Source organism: Mustela nivalis (assembly GCF_964662115.1).
Source record: "Mustela nivalis genome assembly, chromosome: 11".
In the NCBI taxonomy this organism is placed as follows: Eukaryota; Metazoa; Chordata; class Mammalia; order Carnivora; family Mustelidae; genus Mustela; species Mustela nivalis.
The window spans coordinates 33,045,280-33,063,299 of record NC_139030.1 but is presented as its reverse complement, the minus strand read 5'-3'; the positions used below and the strand labels follow the sequence as shown (position 1 = coordinate 33,063,299).

The window sequence follows — 18,020 nt, the reverse complement described above, 5'->3', positions numbered from 1 at the left end:
TCATAGAAAAGCATTTAGGTTGTATTTTTATTTATCACTTTACACTGGTAGTCTCTGGTAGGTGTACTCCATAGAAACCAAAGAATTTTGTACACTATTTCTTTGTACAATAAAAGATAGAGTGTGCATTAGGTACGCTTGTACATGACAATATTGTACAATATTTACACTTCTGATATCACCGTGAAATTCTGTATTTTCTATATACAACACTGAAAAGTCTTCGGAAACATTTGGACATTTCTTATAATCACAATTTTAGTATTATAGAAAAAGTTTCTCAGTAATCTCTTGACCGTTTCTCACTCTCATCAGTCAGGGATTTTGATTGGTTTTCCAGCCTTCATTATCCTTCCTGTTCAAAAAAATACTGTGTCACTGCTTCTTTTAGCACCCTGTGGTGGTGGTAGCAATCTGCTGTGGTATAAATACTGATATAACAGTGGCCATATCAATACCTATCTATAGATAGATTTATCTGTGCACGTTCCTTTACTCAACACTGCGCATTGGTGGAGTAGTCCCTGTTATCTGGAGATCTTCCTCCTCTTGGGTTTGGGGGGTCTCATTTGTCTGTCTCCCTGTGGGATTTGGTGAACCTGGAAATAAAGAGGTGGAAAAAAACAACAACAGAGGTTGAAAGTACAAACACCATATGATTTCTGACAAAGAAATGGGGGAGGAAAGAGAGTCCACCTTTCCTTTTCAATCACTGATATCATGAGGCATTTACATTTTCTATCAAGATCCCAGATCTCAGTGTGTCCCCAGTCACTACAGAGAAGGAGGAATCCTAGGAGCTGATCTTCAGAACAACACTGTGGGAACCCGATAAACAGTGGGACTCCAAGGAGGAACCAGAGAAAATCAAGTGTGGGAAATGCAGTGTGCTGTTGCTACCCCTGTTGCCCATTTAAGACCGAAATAAAGCCTTTCCTGTTAGCGATCCCTAGATCACCAATTTCAGTAAAGTCTAGAAAAGTGGAAAAATACATACCAAACATGTTTTCTTCTTTCCTTCGTCACCTGACTTATTTTACAACCACTAAGAAGGGTCAAAGGCGGTAAGAACACGTGTGTAGCTCAGCCCAAGGAAGTTTATTCATGAGAAGACTTGGAGTGAAAAAGAGAATACCACTACCATCTGTTGACAGATCTGAGCTTGTATAGCCTCGGAGGAGCGAGTAGTACAAGTCATCTTTATATGCTAATACAGAAACTGTAGTGAGTAGGGCCGTATCAGGTCGACCCGATACATGGCCCTACTCACTACAGTAGGAACACAGCAGGGCGTGATTGCCAGGTATCAGAGAGCAGGTATGGCTCTGAGGGGCAGAGGACAGGTGCGAGGGAAGTGATCTGGTGCCCTACATTGGATGTGGCTACATACAATGTATGTATGTAGGAGACAGGAGAGGGCAAGGTCAAGACCCAGGAAATGCAGGCTAGTCCCGAGGCAGTGGTATAGCTAATGCTTAACAACCTGCTTTCTGTTTAAGGACACAAGCCTATTGTAGCATTTGCCAATTTCCATGGTGCAAAAACTTCCACCACAGCCAATTTCAAAGCTACCATCATAATGTCACAGAACTCATAGTTAGGAGACGTACCCAATCAGTTCTCAAGGTCCACTGCAAGTTGGCTTAATTGTACATTTAAAAAAATAATGTTTAGGTAACAACAAAGGCCAATGCAAGTCAAATGCAAAAAGCTTTGAAATAAATTTTGAAAACTAATGTTTATAAGTTTCTCAAACTGTCTCTTCCTCCTAACCTATCCATATACATCTCTTAAAACCACTAGTTTCTGGTGAAGAGCCATAATAGAAAACTTGTTAAAATTGAGGAAAGAAGACTTTATTTAAGACTGCAAACAAGTCTTGGTAATCTGTGGACCAAATATGTCCTGTAAAGATATTTTGTTTAGCTGCATGATGCTTTAATGTTTTAAAAAAATCATTGCCAATGGTAAAAAAGAGGGGGGGGGATTTTACTTCCAGACTTTTAGCGTCTTACGAAAAATTGGAAGAGCTTGCAACTCTGGCGTAATTTCTCATACAGTTGAGATCTGCTGGAGTGTGGAAGAAGGAGCTCCTTCTGGAGAGAGCATGGACTCCAGGTTGCTACAATTCCCACCAGTCCTGACTGCCTACTGGCCACAAAGGCCAAAACGTCCCACAGCAAAGACCAGCAAGGTGCTCACCAAACCCATTTTCTCTTCTTCCTGAACAGGCACCGTATATTACATTTCCTAGTCCATTTGAGTTAAGAAAGCCGCGTGATGGGGTCAGACCAGAGGAAAATCAGCAGGAGTGCAGCCCTTTGCTTATACTCTTCTCCCACCTGCTGGATGGATGGAAGTGGCATGAAGGAGCACTCTGAGGCTCTAGGGAGTGGTGGACACTAGATGGAGAAAGAAGAACCCGAGTCTCTGAATGACTGTGTGCAGCAAGCCCTTCCCCAGCCAGCACCAGACTGAAGTGAGCAATGCCTTTAAGTGTTGTACCTCTACGACAGCCTACCCTGACCTCTTGGTTGGCACTTCTCAGTCCCCTTGAGTTGCTGTTTTTCTCACACCTGACCCACTTTATTTACTCACAGTATTTGCCTGGTCTTAGAAGGCGTTTAAATGTATAATTCCTGCTTTGGAACTTTCCTAAATTCTATCAGGACATTTACTATCTTAGGGTCTTAATTCATCCATCGGGAAAAGGATGGGTTGGATCACAAAATCTCTACAGCCCATGCCAACACCAACATTCTGTGAATCTATAACCTGTATCTGTCAATCAGTAGCCACTGAAGGGGTTGTTAGGATCCAGATAAACTTGTTAACACAAAGTGTTGAATAGAAAAAAGGAAATCAGCTTTCATTGCTGAATAGCCTTAGATAATTTACATTTTTTAAAGAAATTACCAAAATTATACTTTGAGTGTTTACATGAGCCAATACATGAATTAGAGGACAATGATTAAACTTCTCACATTCAATACTACTGAATGAACAGTTCAGTAAAAATGTGAAGGAATAGGTGCAACCTCTCAAAAACCAGAGGTTACAGTGTTCAATAATTTAACAATGGGATTTTGTGTCAAATATTTCCCTTCTTAGGTAACAGTGGAAAGGAAATGAGAGTTCTGTCTACGCTTGATCTTGACCCTATTGTCCAATTTCCCTTTTTTTTGTTTTATGGAAAAAGCAAAATTTGCATTATTGACTATTTAGGCAGCATTAGTGGCCACTGTTACTGAGTCAAATGCAGAAACCTGTGGTTTAAACTCAAATATTTTGCTGCTCACATTTGGGAAGTATGTTTTGTGTGAAAAGCAAAAGTTATCTCAGAAAAAAGACATAGTTAATACTAGTAGGTTATTTTTGTCTTAAATTACTTTAAATCTTCTCTGACATCAGTCTTTTTTTGAGCTTAGTAATTTAGTATTGCTACGTGACTTGCTTGTCAATATTTAAGAGACTTTACCAAAAAAGTGCAACACAATTTATTTTCAAAGAAACACAGTATAATGGAAAAATAAATTAACTTACGGTCCCAGATATTTTGTCCAGTTCACTCATGGCCTCATGAATAGCAGCTTCTAAATGGTTATTTAGCTTTCCACTTCTGGAATTAATGAAAATAACACACCAGATTAATAAATAACACACCACTCTCAATTTAATCCCCTACTCAGAAAACAGAAGTACCAATTCCACCAGAGAAAGTCAATTTATATTTACATTTGAAAAAGATGACAAACGCTCCAGGATTCTCACCACTGAATACTAATAATAAAGTCACTAAACAACAAAAAGAATGGAACACATGAGAGGGGACAATGGATTCTTTCCCCACCACATGCTTCTTCCCCCATCTGATGTTTTTGCAAGAAAACTGGGCCATGGGTCTTCGTCCCCACAGATGCAGCTTGTCCTCCAGGACTCCAGCCTCTTGGACTCCAGGACCTCCAGGACTGCATTGCCTCTTGTTCTGGCTTGTCTTTCAGGCAGCCGGGCCTGGCTGCCGCGCCAAGGGTGGAGGGGCTGAACTGCAGACTCTGGCCACTAGGGAGCGCCCTCTGCCCTCTCTGGCGCGTCCTGGCTTCCAGAGTTGAGCAAGTGAAGGCTGAATCCGGTGTGCCCGAGTACGCACGTTGCATGTTCTGGGTGGCCAACAGCTTTGCTCGTCATGCCCAAGGCTCCCTCCATGCCTGGGCCCACCGCATTTTCCCCCAAACTAAAATAACTTAAGTATTTGAACAGATAAAGAATGACTCTTTCAGAGAATCTATCACTCGTCTGAATTTTTTTCGCTACTCAGCATTATGCACGTGTGGTCCGAATAATAAAAAACAGTACATCGGCCACTATTGAAACCATAGGAAGTTGTTGAACTAACTACTTAAAATCAGGCAAATCCATATTATCTTACTCCTTCTGTAGTTTTGCACCCTTCGTCTACAGTAACTTATTTTTTCCTTTTTTATGTGTATAAATAATGACCCAATTATTCTGAGTACTAAGGTGATTCATTTCATTCCCCTTGTCACGGCAATTACTAGAAAAGGTGCAGAGATAAACCTTTTCAGAACAGGCTGTCAGCATGGTTCTCCAAGAGTTAAGTCTCACCTTAGCATCTACACGGAGACTGGAAATTTGCAGTCGTGGAGGAATTTGGCTCATATTCCCATTTAGTTTGGCTCACATCATGTTTAAAAACCTATTTGAACTTTAGTGGAATGCCTTTAGATGAGAGGCCTTTTGGTTTACCCTAGCCCCCTCCAGGTTTTACCCTCGTACTCTGGACTGGACAATTCACACACTTCGTTTCTGTGTACACCCCAGGAGTATAATGCCAGGAACATCATGCATGCTCCACATATTTACTAAAAAATTTTGTCCAAAGCGAACACGATGTCTCGATATTTTGGGAAACATATATGAATTTAAGTCATTTTAACTGAAAAAAAAAAAAAGGTTAATGGAAAGCTTTTAACTAAATTATGTGGAAATACAGCACCAACTCCTTCCTCTCACCTTTCGCTGGCCTGTAAGCCAGCTTCTAGCTTTTACATTCTTCCCACTTATTTTTAGAGATATAAACAATGCAGAAAAGTGCATAGAATAAATTAACCCCTAACAAACCTACTTCCAAGAATAAACTGATAATACATTACCTACTTCCTTTAAGTCTTTTTTACAAAAAAAAAAAAAGGCTGAAATTCCCATTTGTCATCAATTCCTAGTCCCATTCTCTCCTCCCCTCTTCCCCAAAGACTACTGTGTTATGTATTTTTCTAGTAAGTTTTTATATTTTTTATTTTATTTATTTATTTGAGATTGAGGGAGAACACAAGCAGAGGGGCAAGGTGAGAGGGAGAAGCAGATTCCCCACTGAGCAGGGAGCCTGATTCAGGGCTTGGTCCCTGGACCCTGAGATCATGACCTGAGCCAAAGGCAGACGCTTAACTGACTGAGACACCTAGGTGACTCTGTTTTTATATTTTATATGTCCATGAATAGTACCTGGTATTGTCTTTTATGTGTGTGTTTTTTTAATATACACACAAAGATGTCTATCAGGTATGTTATGGTATACATACTATTCTGCAACTTGGCTCTTTCTCCCTTATCACTGTCCAAGTACTGAGCACTGTCCAAATTGATATTATAATCTATTTGTACACTCTTTTATTTACCTACCCATTCCAGTTTTAAGGGACCATGAGCATCTGGTGCAGTCAGTCTGAGTTGCTTTCCCAGTGAAAATTTTGCTATGCCTGATTCTGAATTACTGAGGGGTGCAGTCTGATCCCAGGACTCTGCCGGTCCTGTCAGCTTGGTTGGGGTTGGGTTGGGGCCCCATTTATGGGCTGTTTGGCAAAGGCCGTGACAGTATCACATGTTGCCTAGTTGCCTAACAATATTAAACCTTGAGTAATATGTTAAATAGATTTAACTTAACTATTTCTTTTGTGTTTAAAAGTATGAATATATATTTCAAAAGATATTTATGTTATGAATATTTATTATAATATCTTAAGGACATAATAAACTACTTAAAGTACTCAATGTCTAAAATGAAAGTAAAACATTTTAATGAAAAACGATTAAAGAATTTTGGTTTTCTCACTTTTATCTTTTTTTTTTTTTTTTAAAGATTTTATTTATTTATCAGAGAGAGAGGGGGAGAGAGCACAGGCAGAGGCAGAGGGAGAAGCAGGCTCCCTGCTGAGCAAGGAGCCCGATGTGGGACTCGATCCCAGGACGCTGGGATCATGACCTGAGCCGAAGGCAGCTGCTTAACCAACTGAGCCACCCAGGCGTCCCTTATCTTTTTTTTTTTTAAGATTTTATTTATTTGATAGACAGAGATCACAAGCAGGCAGAGAGGCAGACAGAGAGAGAGGAGGAAGCAGGCTCCCTGCCGAGCAGAGAGCCCAATGTGGGGCTCGATCCCAGGACCCTGGGATCATAACCTGAGCCGAAGGCAGAGGCTTTAACCTACTGAGCCACCCAGGCACCCCTCACTTTTATCTTAATAGCAAAAATAGCTACTATTTATTGAAAATAGTCAATGTGCCAAGAATTGTGTTAAATCTTCATAAACATTATCTCAAGCCTAACAGCAAGCCTATGAGGCAGGCATTATGACAACTGTTTATATGCAATACTTCATGACCTTTTAGGAGAACTGGTAAAACCAATTCTAATTTGATAATGAAGAAGATGGATATTTAACTACAAATAATTTTTTAAAAATAATAAATTCAAGGAGCCATGAAAACATTTTCCCTATGAAAAATTGCAATAATATCACCATTAAAGTATAAAAATAATTCAATATTATTTGCTGAATAAAAAGACAGAATTTAGGACTTTGTGATCTCATTCTTCAACAAGGTGTTTAAACTGTTTGTAAACAGCTTATATTAATTTAAGCTAAATTAATAGTGTTTTTCCTTTAACAAACTCAAGTAGTAAATAGAGGGAGAAAGGGCTACTTGTGGAAGAGAGAGTAGATACAGAGAGGTGGGGCATGAAATTACTTGAATGCATCAGGATATTCAAGAGGTAAAAGGAGATGCTCCCAGGTGTTAAAGCTGCAGACTAATTTTTACACTAACTAGTCAGGTAAGGGAAGAATGAACTCAAAAAAGGAAGAAAAATTTCCATGAGTTCATGAAATGAATAATTAGTCAAAATTCAGTCTTGCAGTACCAAGGGCCTCCCTGTGGAGTCTCTTCCACTATTTTCGATTCCCTGCTGACATTTAATAATAAACATTTTTACTAATGGACACTCTAAAACCTACTTGATTAAGCAATAGATGTTCATATAATCACATTTCTAGTTATTAATGGAGATAATTGCCACTTCTATTCTTCACCATCTATATTGTCACACATTATCCTTACCTTCACTAATTGAGAAAAAAGGCAGGTACACATCTGTGAATGGTACAGGAAATGAAAGAAAGGAGAAATTGCGTGTTGCTCTACACTGTCAGTTTAGAATCGAAGCAACTCACTTCATGTAGAACAGAACAAATTTGCGTGACACATAAATGTCAAGAATCTTAGATTCTGAAACTAATCCATAGAGAAAGTATGAAGATTGAAGGAAATTTAACATGCTGGGGGAACTGGGTGGCTCAGTTGGTTAAGCGTCCAACTCTTGGTCTTGGCTAAGGTCATGATGTCAGGGTTGTAGGACCAAGCCACACTTTGGGCTCCACGCTCAGCAGGAAGTCTGCTTGGGATTTTCTCCCTCTCCTTCTGCCTCTCCCCTCCATGTGCTCGCAGATGTGTGCTCTTCCTCTCTCTCTCTCTCTAATAAATAAATAAATATTTTTAAAAAAGAAAATTTTACATGCTAAGTATAATTTCTTGGTTTTAAATTAAAAGTAAGATTTATTTTATCACTTTATCACTTTCCAGCTTAACAAAAATCAGATTATCAATTTTTAAGTTTATATGTATGTATAGACAGAAGATTTGATCCTCATTTCAGTGAAAATCATAACAAATCTAAAAGCTACGGAATTTTTTCTTTAATGAAGTTATTTTCTCTTTTAAGTATAAAATGACCCCAAATAACAACCTCAATACATATATGTAAGTATTTCTTTTGTGATTAGGTTGTAATAGGTGTATCAGTTTAAAAATATTTATTGTGCAGTTTGATTGCAGAATATTGAAAATTAAAATGACTACATAAAATTCTAAGCATCTAAATAGGGTGGTAGAATGTTTCAACTGGCAAAAATATCTCATAATTGTGTTTTCTTCACCTGTATCTTTATAATAAAAATAGCTGTTTACTAACTACTTACCATGTGCCACATACTGTGCTGAGGTTTTTTTTTTTTTTTTTTTAAGATTTTATTTATTTATTTGACAGACAGAGATCACAAGCAGGCAGAGAAGCAGGCAGAAAGAGCTCTCTCTGCAGAGAGCCTGATGCAGGGCTCGATCCCAGGGTCCTGGGATCATGATTTGAGCCGAAGGCAGGGGCTTTAACCCACTGAGCCACCCAGGTGCCCCTGTGTTGAGGCTCTTTTTAAATTATCTATATTATAACAATGCAAGAGGTAGATATTAACATACCCATTTTAGGAATGAAGAATTTAGGCTCAGAGAGGTTAAGCAACATGCACAATGGCACCCAGCTCTAAAGTGGTGGAAACAGGATTTGAACTTTGAAACAGAATTTTCCAAATTCTGCCTTTCTTCTTCAGTTGCTTCTTCCCTCCTTTTCTTCTGTCTACAAAAGCAGTCAAATCTTTGTCATTTTCATGTTATTTTTTCAGGAACTTTCATATTAAGGATAGGAAGAAGCCAACTAATTTATGTCAGCTCTCTTTATTCCATATTTATTTGCTCTTCAACCATGTTTTTACACCTTCCACTTCATTGGAAACTGTTTTCACTAAGGTTGCCAATAGCCTTTAAATCTCCCGGTCCAATGGAGATGTCTCAGTTCTTGTCTTAGGGGACTGCTGTTTATCATTTTATCATTCTAGAAGCTTTTGGTCTTTGGTTTCGAACGTCCTATTCTACTGCCCCCCACCCTTGCCCCCATTCTCTTCCTCCTTTTTGATTTTTCTCATCGTCTTCATTATGTCTAGCAAATGTTCAAATGCCTAAGCGGTTCAATCCCTGGCCCACCGTTCAAATGGGCCAAAGGATCTCTGTGTGATCACAGCCGTCAAATACTGCTTCTTCCCAGTGTCAGAGACAGTCCATAGGCACCCCATGTGACTTAACAGTTACTCCCATGCCATATTCTCCACTTCAATCAGTGGCTTTACCACACACCAAGTCACCTTGGTAAAACCCTGAAAGTTTCTTTGATTGTTTACCCTCCATATTCCAATCAATCACCATGACGTTCTGTGAATTTTACCTTCTAAATATTTCTACAGTACATTCCTCCTTCTCCATTCTCATCGCTCCCATTCTGGTTTGAGTCCTCATCCTCCCTTGACTTCTGCCATGGCCTCCTAAACAATGTCCCTGCCTCCAATACAGCTCCCCTAAAATTTATCCTCCAGACAGACATATCTAAAGTGAAAATCTAACCACCTGTCCCCTCAGACACTTCCAGGAAGATAAAGGAGCATCTGGGCCCTCACTAAGCTCTTCATGACCTGATTGCTGCTTACACCTTGGCTGCACCTCTTACAATTTCCCGTCTGAAGCTTTATAGTGCCCCAAATCGCACTGCTGATCTCATCCAAACGCTCTCCTACCCCATGCCGTCTTGGTCCTTGTTTCTTTCGTCTCTGGCTAATACCTATCCTGTGTGTATGGCTTAGCTCAGATATCTCCTCTAGAAAGTATTCCTGTACCCAACTTTAATGCCACTTCTCTATGATGCCCAAGTATACTATACATATTGCTGTCATTGCAATTTTAACATTTTAATTGTTTCTAGATCTGTCTCCTTGGCTCAACAGTGAGCTCCAGGGACTCAGCACAGATTTTTGCTCAATTAGCCTCCTTAAACTGGGGAATAACTAAATGATTAAATGAATAAATGAATGAATGAATGAATGAATGGGTTCAATGGATCATTTATCACTCACGTGACTTTCAGTTAATTATTTAAGCTCTTTGGGTCTGGGTGTCCTCATTCATACATGGGCTTAGTAATTCTAGCTCATTTTGTGATTGGGAGGATAAAATAATGGATTTTAAATAGCATATGCAAAATGTAAAGTATTCTATTGGGCATCTGTAAGGCAAGTCAGTCTGCATAGGCAATAGCATGGAAAATAAGCCTGTTTTTACTAAAAGTTCCTTCTTTTACATCTCCAACCTGCATTCTGAGTTTATGGTTTCATGATAGTTCCTTTATTTATTTATTTATTTTTAAGATTTTATTTATTTATTTGACAGACAGAGATCACAAGTAGGCAGAGAGGCAGGCAGAGAGAGAGAGGAGGAAGCAGGCTCCCTGCTAAGCAGAGAGCACAATGTGGGGCTCGATCCCAGGACCCTGGGATCATGACCTGAGCCGAAGGCAGAGGCCTTAACCCACTGAGCCACCTAGGCGCCCCATGATAGTTCCTTTAGATAACGCCACTTAGGACCCATGTAAATTCACCATAACTAGTAAACTAGCTCAGAAGAAAAATAATTTCAAATTGCTATTTATTACTTACTACCTTTCAGAAATTGATTAATACCAAATTTGTGGGGGGCGGAATACAGCTCATTTCAAGGCAGTATATTTAAAATATTTGGAAGTGTTAATTCATTTCTGTGTTATTAGTTACTTTGGATATTTTGCACATGATTCAGCTAAGTGGCATATCTCACTGGAGGAAAGATTTTTGGGATCTTTTATGTCAAATAAACAAGTACTGTTGAATATTCCATAGCAAGTGGCCCACTGCAAATTCGTGATGTAGGTAATTTGCAATTTCCCTCCTTTCATCCAGAACTTGCATTAATTTTGTGGGCCTTATCCTACCACAAAGCTCTGAATAGTCAGAGTAGAGGGGGCCGGCCTCACCATATTCTTTATCTTTTCTGTAGAGAATCCAGCAGTTCCCTAGGCCATCGCCACAATCAGTGCCAACTTGCTACCTTCAAAAGAAGTCCCCAGCATAGGGGCACAGGAGTTTACCTCTTGTGGTTGGCATCTTTTTGTGAGGCAGTTTATTGAGCTAAAGAGTCTCCCCAAGAGTTGTTGAGCTCTGAAAGATCACCTCTGGCCCACTAAGAAAGAGTGTTCTCTAATAGATACCACTGATACTATATATGCAAGATACACTACTAATACACTACTAATCATTCTCATAATTCTTGGGTGTTTGAGAATATGAACATTTTAGTAACTAACAGGCATGTAAATTATACATATTTTTGAAAAACTTTCCATGTGCATATACAAAAGCACATTTGTAGTTCTCTAACTTAGAATGAAATAATAATTATGATATGCAAAACTACATTGTATTACAGTGGAAACTGCATTTCAAACATTATCTACCTGTCCATACAATATTGCCCAAAATATAAAGATCTAGAAATACTGGAATAATAGTGTCTCAAAGTACAACTTCTTTTTATAATTCCAAAGAAAACCTGTTATTCCTGCCTTAAGAAAAAAGAATTACTTACCATCACTTTGACTAATAGTAAATCTGCCAAAATTATTTACCTGTGTACAGTTGGGGGTAACTCCCATTCCTACTCCCAAAGGGATAGACTTTAATGACATTTTTATTTTTCTCTTTTATTTCTTTGTTTTTAAGTTTTATTTATTTATTTTAGTAATCTCTCTACCTAACAGGGGGCTTGAACTCATGACTCTAAAATCAAGAGTCCCATGTTCTTCTGACTGAGCCAGCCAGGTGCTCCTTGCTACACTTTTAGAAACTATTTAATTGCTATGAGAGTATTTCTTTCCCAGGAAATGAGAGGGATGGAGGTGGAGGGAGAGAGGAAAGAGCTCATGAAGTGGGAAATCCCACACACAGTACAAATTGTTAAGAAAAGAAAATATTTTCTGTGATAGCTAATTTGACCTAACTATAATGATCTTCTTGGGTGATAACTACTAAAATGTCCTTGGCAAGCCCTAAGATGAATAAATTAGTGAGATTTTCTTTGAACAAACACCAGGAAATTATATCCACGAGAAACAAAATGGTGGGAAAAGAATTCGGTGCTTACTTTCTGTTCCTTTTCCGGGCTCGGCTGTAGGCTTCTAAACCTTCTGTTAGTGTCTTCAACTTCTCGGGCTCCACCTGAGTGAAGGCATGAAGACCAAACCATATTACCCAGACCTGCAATTGTTAACAGCATTTTTACTTTCCTGCTAGGGGAAGGGAGGCTTAACTTTCACTGCCCTGTCAAATGTCCTGTCCTGGCTCAGGCAGAGGTTGACTGTGTGACTCCAGGCTGTAACATCAATGGAAATGAAAGATAGTCTGACTTTTCTACTGTCAGCATTTTGAAAATAACATTTTAAGAACAAAATCTGGACTTTAAATAACCTTCAATTCACAAAATCATAAATCAGAGATCCCTGCTTTGCTTTCTCTACTGCCTGATACTCAGTAACTGCAAATTTGTACTCTGTCAGGGGAGGACAAGAGCAGTGGTTAGTGAAGGAGATGGGCTTTGGAGCCAGTAGGTGGAAGTTTGAATCTGACCTGCTCACTTCCTAGCATGAATGAAACCCTCAAATGTTCTGGGCTTCAGTTTCCTCCTCTTTAAAATGAGGGCAGTAATACCTACCTTCCAGCCAGAATTGCTGGGATAATCAAAATGCAGCAAATCAGGTTGAACACAGCTAAGCAGAGAGTCACTAGTATTACCTAGTAGTATTAGGCTCTGCACAGGCCACAAAATGAATGGGAAGTAGGCTACCATAGTCCTTCCAGTCAAGGGAAGAGGGTGTGGCTACAACTTAAGGGTGCGTCCATTCCCTTCTCGCTTTAACACTGCCAAGAATCTTGAGGCTTCATCACCCTGTGGCCACCAAATGGTGATGGGGGACTTGTAGGGGTGGGGAGGTGCAGCCTTTGCCACTTTCCCCCAGTAATCTCTATCATGGTTCTTGAAGCCACCCCTCCAAGATAAACAATTAATAAATAGGAAAACTTGAACGTGACTTGTGAGTAAAACACCTTTAGAAGAACATTGCTTAAAAAAAAAAAAAATAAATAAATTGCTATTTTTATTGATCTTTAAAAAAAAAAGAAAACAATTTAAGTAAAAACAGTGTTGCTTGCTGTGTAAACACAGCTTCAAGGCAAGTCTCCCAGCCATTGCTTAACCCAGTTTTTTCCCCAACCCTATGCTACTTTCATATATAAATTTGAGAGGTTGCCCAAATCCCTCATGGTAAAGAAAATAAATACTAAGAAGCAAAGAAATTATTCTTTTCTCTTGAAATCTCCGTAACTCATGAATACCATTTATAAAAAATTTTTCTTTGACCCCTTCAAATTGAGTACCCAGTAGTGAGTAACAAAGTGTTTCCTTTATCAAGTTTGAAAACAGGCATTTCTAAATATTCAATGAGAAAAACAATAGAATAATGAAAACATATTCCTTTTCATGACTTTTGTATTTTGTCCTGAAGGATGCAAATATCTAATATGCAGTTCACTGGGGACACCTAATTTCTCGTGTGCTAGAACAAGAGACAATTTTGTTCTAATAACACTTCATGGGAGCCATGAAGAAAAGCATCTTGCTGAAATAACTGGAAAATCTTAAGTAAGATGAATATATCCATGTGTTGTTTAAAAAAAAAATTGGTGCCCGGATACATTCTCACATTTCATGTTAGAAAGGAGGTTTCATCTTATATTCATTCACATGAAGAGAAAATGAAAGATATTTCACACATTATATTTATGTAATCTATGGCTAATTCCACTTATATTTAAATGATTCTCCCACCCCCATCCTTGGCAGTAGGAAGGAAGCTCTCTTGTAACATAAACTTATAGGAGATACAAACTAGTGTAGTGAAAGGTCTCAGAAGGGATTGATACAAGCAACAGAAAGAGTCATAGTGAAACAAAGCAAGACCAATATAAAGACTTACCTCACTGGTCTTAATTCTTAAAAACTATGTTAGGTAAAACTATTTTTTTAATCTTTAATTTTTATTTTTAATTAAGTAAGGAATAAAGGGCAATAAAAACATTTCTTAAAAAAAATTTCCTGTGCATTTATTATGGAAAAAGCACTCTTTTATCATTTAGTATGGTAATAGTGCAAACTAGTATTATTTTTATTATTTTACAGAAGGGAGTCAGTGAATTTAAGTAACATGGCCAGCACTGAAACTCAGGTCTGACTCCAAAGTGCTCAACCTCTCCACCACACCAACTACAATATACATTGAAGTATATAATCATTTTACACACACACACACACACACACACACACAAATTAGGTCAAATTATTTTAAAACAAATTAGATATTTACAGAAATTTAGATAATACATGCCCAAAATCATCTTTAAAATTTTTTTATGCTTGGATAATTTTCTGGTGATTTTTCTGAACTAATTCTCTACTGCGATTTTTTTTTCATTTAAATTGACTCTAAGGCCATAAGGTACTCTATAATGAACTATATTATTTATAAGGGAGTCAATGACCTTGAAAAAGAAAGCAATGATGGTGTTTCCTGAAACTAAATACAAATAAGATACACATCACAGTTTATTTCTGATATGACAAGATCATACATATCCAGAGATAAATGTTTAGCTTATTTTGTTTCAGAATTTTAGTACGTTCCTGAATTGAGAAATATATGAAGAGCGTATGCTTTTATAGGGAATTATTCATGCACTTATGCAATATTCAAGAAACTCTTTAAGGATACTCCTGCCCCCTAAGATGGTATCAGAGAAGAACAAAATAAATTCAATTTCTAGTCAAACAGAAATCATATTTAACGATTTAATGAAGACTCCGCCATAAATTACTTAGCTAACTTATAACTGAAGAAAGTACTGAGAAATCAAATACAGCAGTGTAACATTAAAAAGGATAAACACACAAATATTTCTATAAACCTTACGCTGAAGGAGCAAGTAATTTAAAACACTTAATACTTTGATCTGTAATTATAACCTTATATTCCTGTACGTTCATAAGCCAGTACTTCCATAAATTACTTAACTCATCTTGGTGAGAAGTCATGGGAGGACTTTATAATGTACCTTTACTCATAATAATGCTCGCTCTAATAATGATGATGCTAATAGTAGTGACCAACATGGTATAACTCTCTGCACATATGTCATTTAAGGATTAGAGAAAATTACCAGAATTTATATGTATTTATAGTTCACATATTATCTCATGTACAAATATACATACATATTGAATATTTTTTTGACTTCTAAAACCCTCTTTCACTCATTCACATTCTTTAGGTACCACAATTCTTCAACACAAATAGTCCTATGGCCTGTTCAGTAGGGTTGGAAACATACCCGGAAACGTACCCATATGCTCCTATAGAGTGGAAGTTTAAGAATTTTCTGAAAAAGTCTGAATCTCTGGTTGCTTATTTTGTTCACAAGGCACATATCAAAATTTGATTATTTAATTAAGTTTGATCTGGGGTCAACACAGGAGCATGTAGTCTATCTTAGAAGTAACTTAAATCGATGACAAAGGGAGACACAAACTTTCAGAGAACCAAGCCGACCCTCTGACAGTGAGGGAGAGTATGTATTACGAGAGCCTGGGTCACTTTTGAAGAGAGTCCATTAATTAAAGATGATGTAAAAGTTTCCTGCAGGCTTTAAACCTGATAACAGATTGAATTTCTTTGTGACAAGTAAGGCTGTTACTTGGTTGTGAGGCAAAGCTGTCACACAAAGGTCAAAGGACAGAGTGCAAGTCACATCCCAGGTTTCATAAGAGAGGCCAGACAGCTGGCAGGACAGCTAACTCGAGCCGCCTTTTCTTTTTTACGTCTTTTTTCATGTCATCAGCTCCTGTTGTTGGGGAAATGGTACTGTGCAAAGAGTACTAAGCTTAGAGTTAGGAGACCAGGGATGGGGCCTGGCTTAACTGCCTGTCACTGCTCACTGTGTCTTCAGGAACGCTACTTCGCCGAGCTTCAGCTCCCTTAGCTATAAAATTGGGATGGTTGTGCACATCTTCACAGGTCACTGAGAGAGTCTAGAAAGACAATGAAGCGCTTTCTAAACACCAAAACACCCTTTACCAAAGGGTCATCAGTGGCATGTGAAACAAGGACACACCTCTAAACATTCTTAATATTTATATAGCCATACCAGTTTATATTAGAAAAACACACAAAAAACTATACCTATAATTTCGTATGTGTTATATCTTAGAGTAAGACTGAAAAGTTATTTGAAAGTGGCTCGAACAATGCCTAGTTCGTAATATGTCCAAAAAGTCTTTGTTGATTAAGTAAGTAAGTAAGTAAGTAAGTAAATGAATCTGAATAAAATTTTAAACTAAGCAATAGTACAGGGGAACATTAAATGTTATTTTTGGGCTTATTTTTGTGGGGAGGGGCAGAGGGAGAGGGAGAAAGAGAATCTTAAGCAGACTTCATGCCCAGGGGGGATCCCGACACAGGGCTCAATTTCACCACCCTGAGATCATGACCTGAGCTGAAATTAAGAGTTGGACCCTCAACTGGCTGAATTACCCAGGAGCCCTTAAAGGAACACTGCATGCATTTTTCCTTTTTTTTACAGAGAGGTGGGGGTGGAGGGGGAGGCAGGGAGCAGGTAACTTTAGCTGAAGCTTGGGAAATACAGCCCTGAAGCAATAAGCAAATATGAAACATTTATTAGGTTCATTATTGTCAAACATTAATTAACATTAATTAAATAGTAAATATTTTTAAAAATCTTCCACCTGAAAAAGTCCTGCTAACTTAAGGGCAATATGGCAATATTTTTAAAATATTGATTTACCTGTGACAGTAAAGGATAAACCTAATTTTCCATCAGTAGTACTCATGGAAAAATTCCTAAAGTGGATCCCATTTTTTTTTCAAATGAACTTACCAGATACGCATTAATGATTTGTCTGTGGCATTATCTGAGGCTTTATGTGTGTGTGCATGTGTGTGTATGTGTGTTTGTGCTTCCTTTCCTCTTTATTTGGGAAGCAGGGTTTTAAGTAATAGGAAAGTAGACTATAGGACTAGAGTAAATCTCTTCTAAATGTACAACAGAGTTCATATTGATCCACCACCCATACATGCAATTAAATGTTTTGGGCAAGCTCCTATTTCTAAAGCAACACTGTTTAAACGTTCGTGTCAGAAGCATGTACCTGACCCAGACCAAACTCCATTTGCTACTGTCCTTTTGAAAACTGTACCAACCAGCTCAAGAACTCCGTGTGGGTCTCCGTTGTCTGTAACTGGAGATAAGCCTCCTTTTCCTTTTATCCTTGTTCAGCGGGAAAAGGTTACAATATCCCACAGTTCACTTCAGGGACATGCACCATCTTACTTGCACCATCTGTTTTACTCTGTTTGGTCGTTTTGCTAATATTCAAATTTTTGGTCTTACCCAGTTCTTCATTGTTACTATCTTCCAAATTTTCATCAGGCACTGACTTCATCAGCCTGGCTTTTATCATGTACATTACTTCTCAATATCTTCCTCCCTTTTCAGGGCGATCCTGTTGCTACAGAGCATTGATCGCCCCAGCCATCCCACCGGCCACAAGGCAGCCCAGATACTGTGGTTGGTGATCAGGTGTAGAGACAAGGATTCATTCCCAATAGCAGTTAAGGAGATATATAAGGCAGGGGCAATACACAAAGCACACTTTCAACAGAGAATTATAGTACCAAAGAATACAAACAGCTAATGCTGATAATCAAGCACAGAAAGAATGTTCTTCAAAGTGGAATGTTTAAACATCAAAAGAGAGCTCAAACTTCAGTTATACATCCCTATCCGATGGTCAGCTGTCTTTGGTTATGTTTCACAACTGTCAAAACGTGTGTGTGTGTGTGTGTGTGTGTGTGTG

At 38.3% G+C, this 18,020-nt stretch overlaps 1 protein-coding gene across 1 annotated transcript in view; it reads right to left on the bottom strand.

The window, feature by feature from the left end:
* MBD5 (methyl-CpG binding domain protein 5) overlaps window positions 1-18,020 on the bottom strand; it is a gene marked incomplete at its 5' end in the record, with an annotated part of 54,363 nt that continues 36,343 nt past the window's right edge. The window contains 3 exon segments of the mRNA XM_082688983.1: window positions 1-599; window positions 3,544-3,619; window positions 12,183-12,256. Of these exon segments, the coding sequence (XP_082545109.1) occupies window positions 528-599; window positions 3,544-3,619; window positions 12,183-12,256 (222 nt within the window). The 3' untranslated portion in view covers window positions 1-527.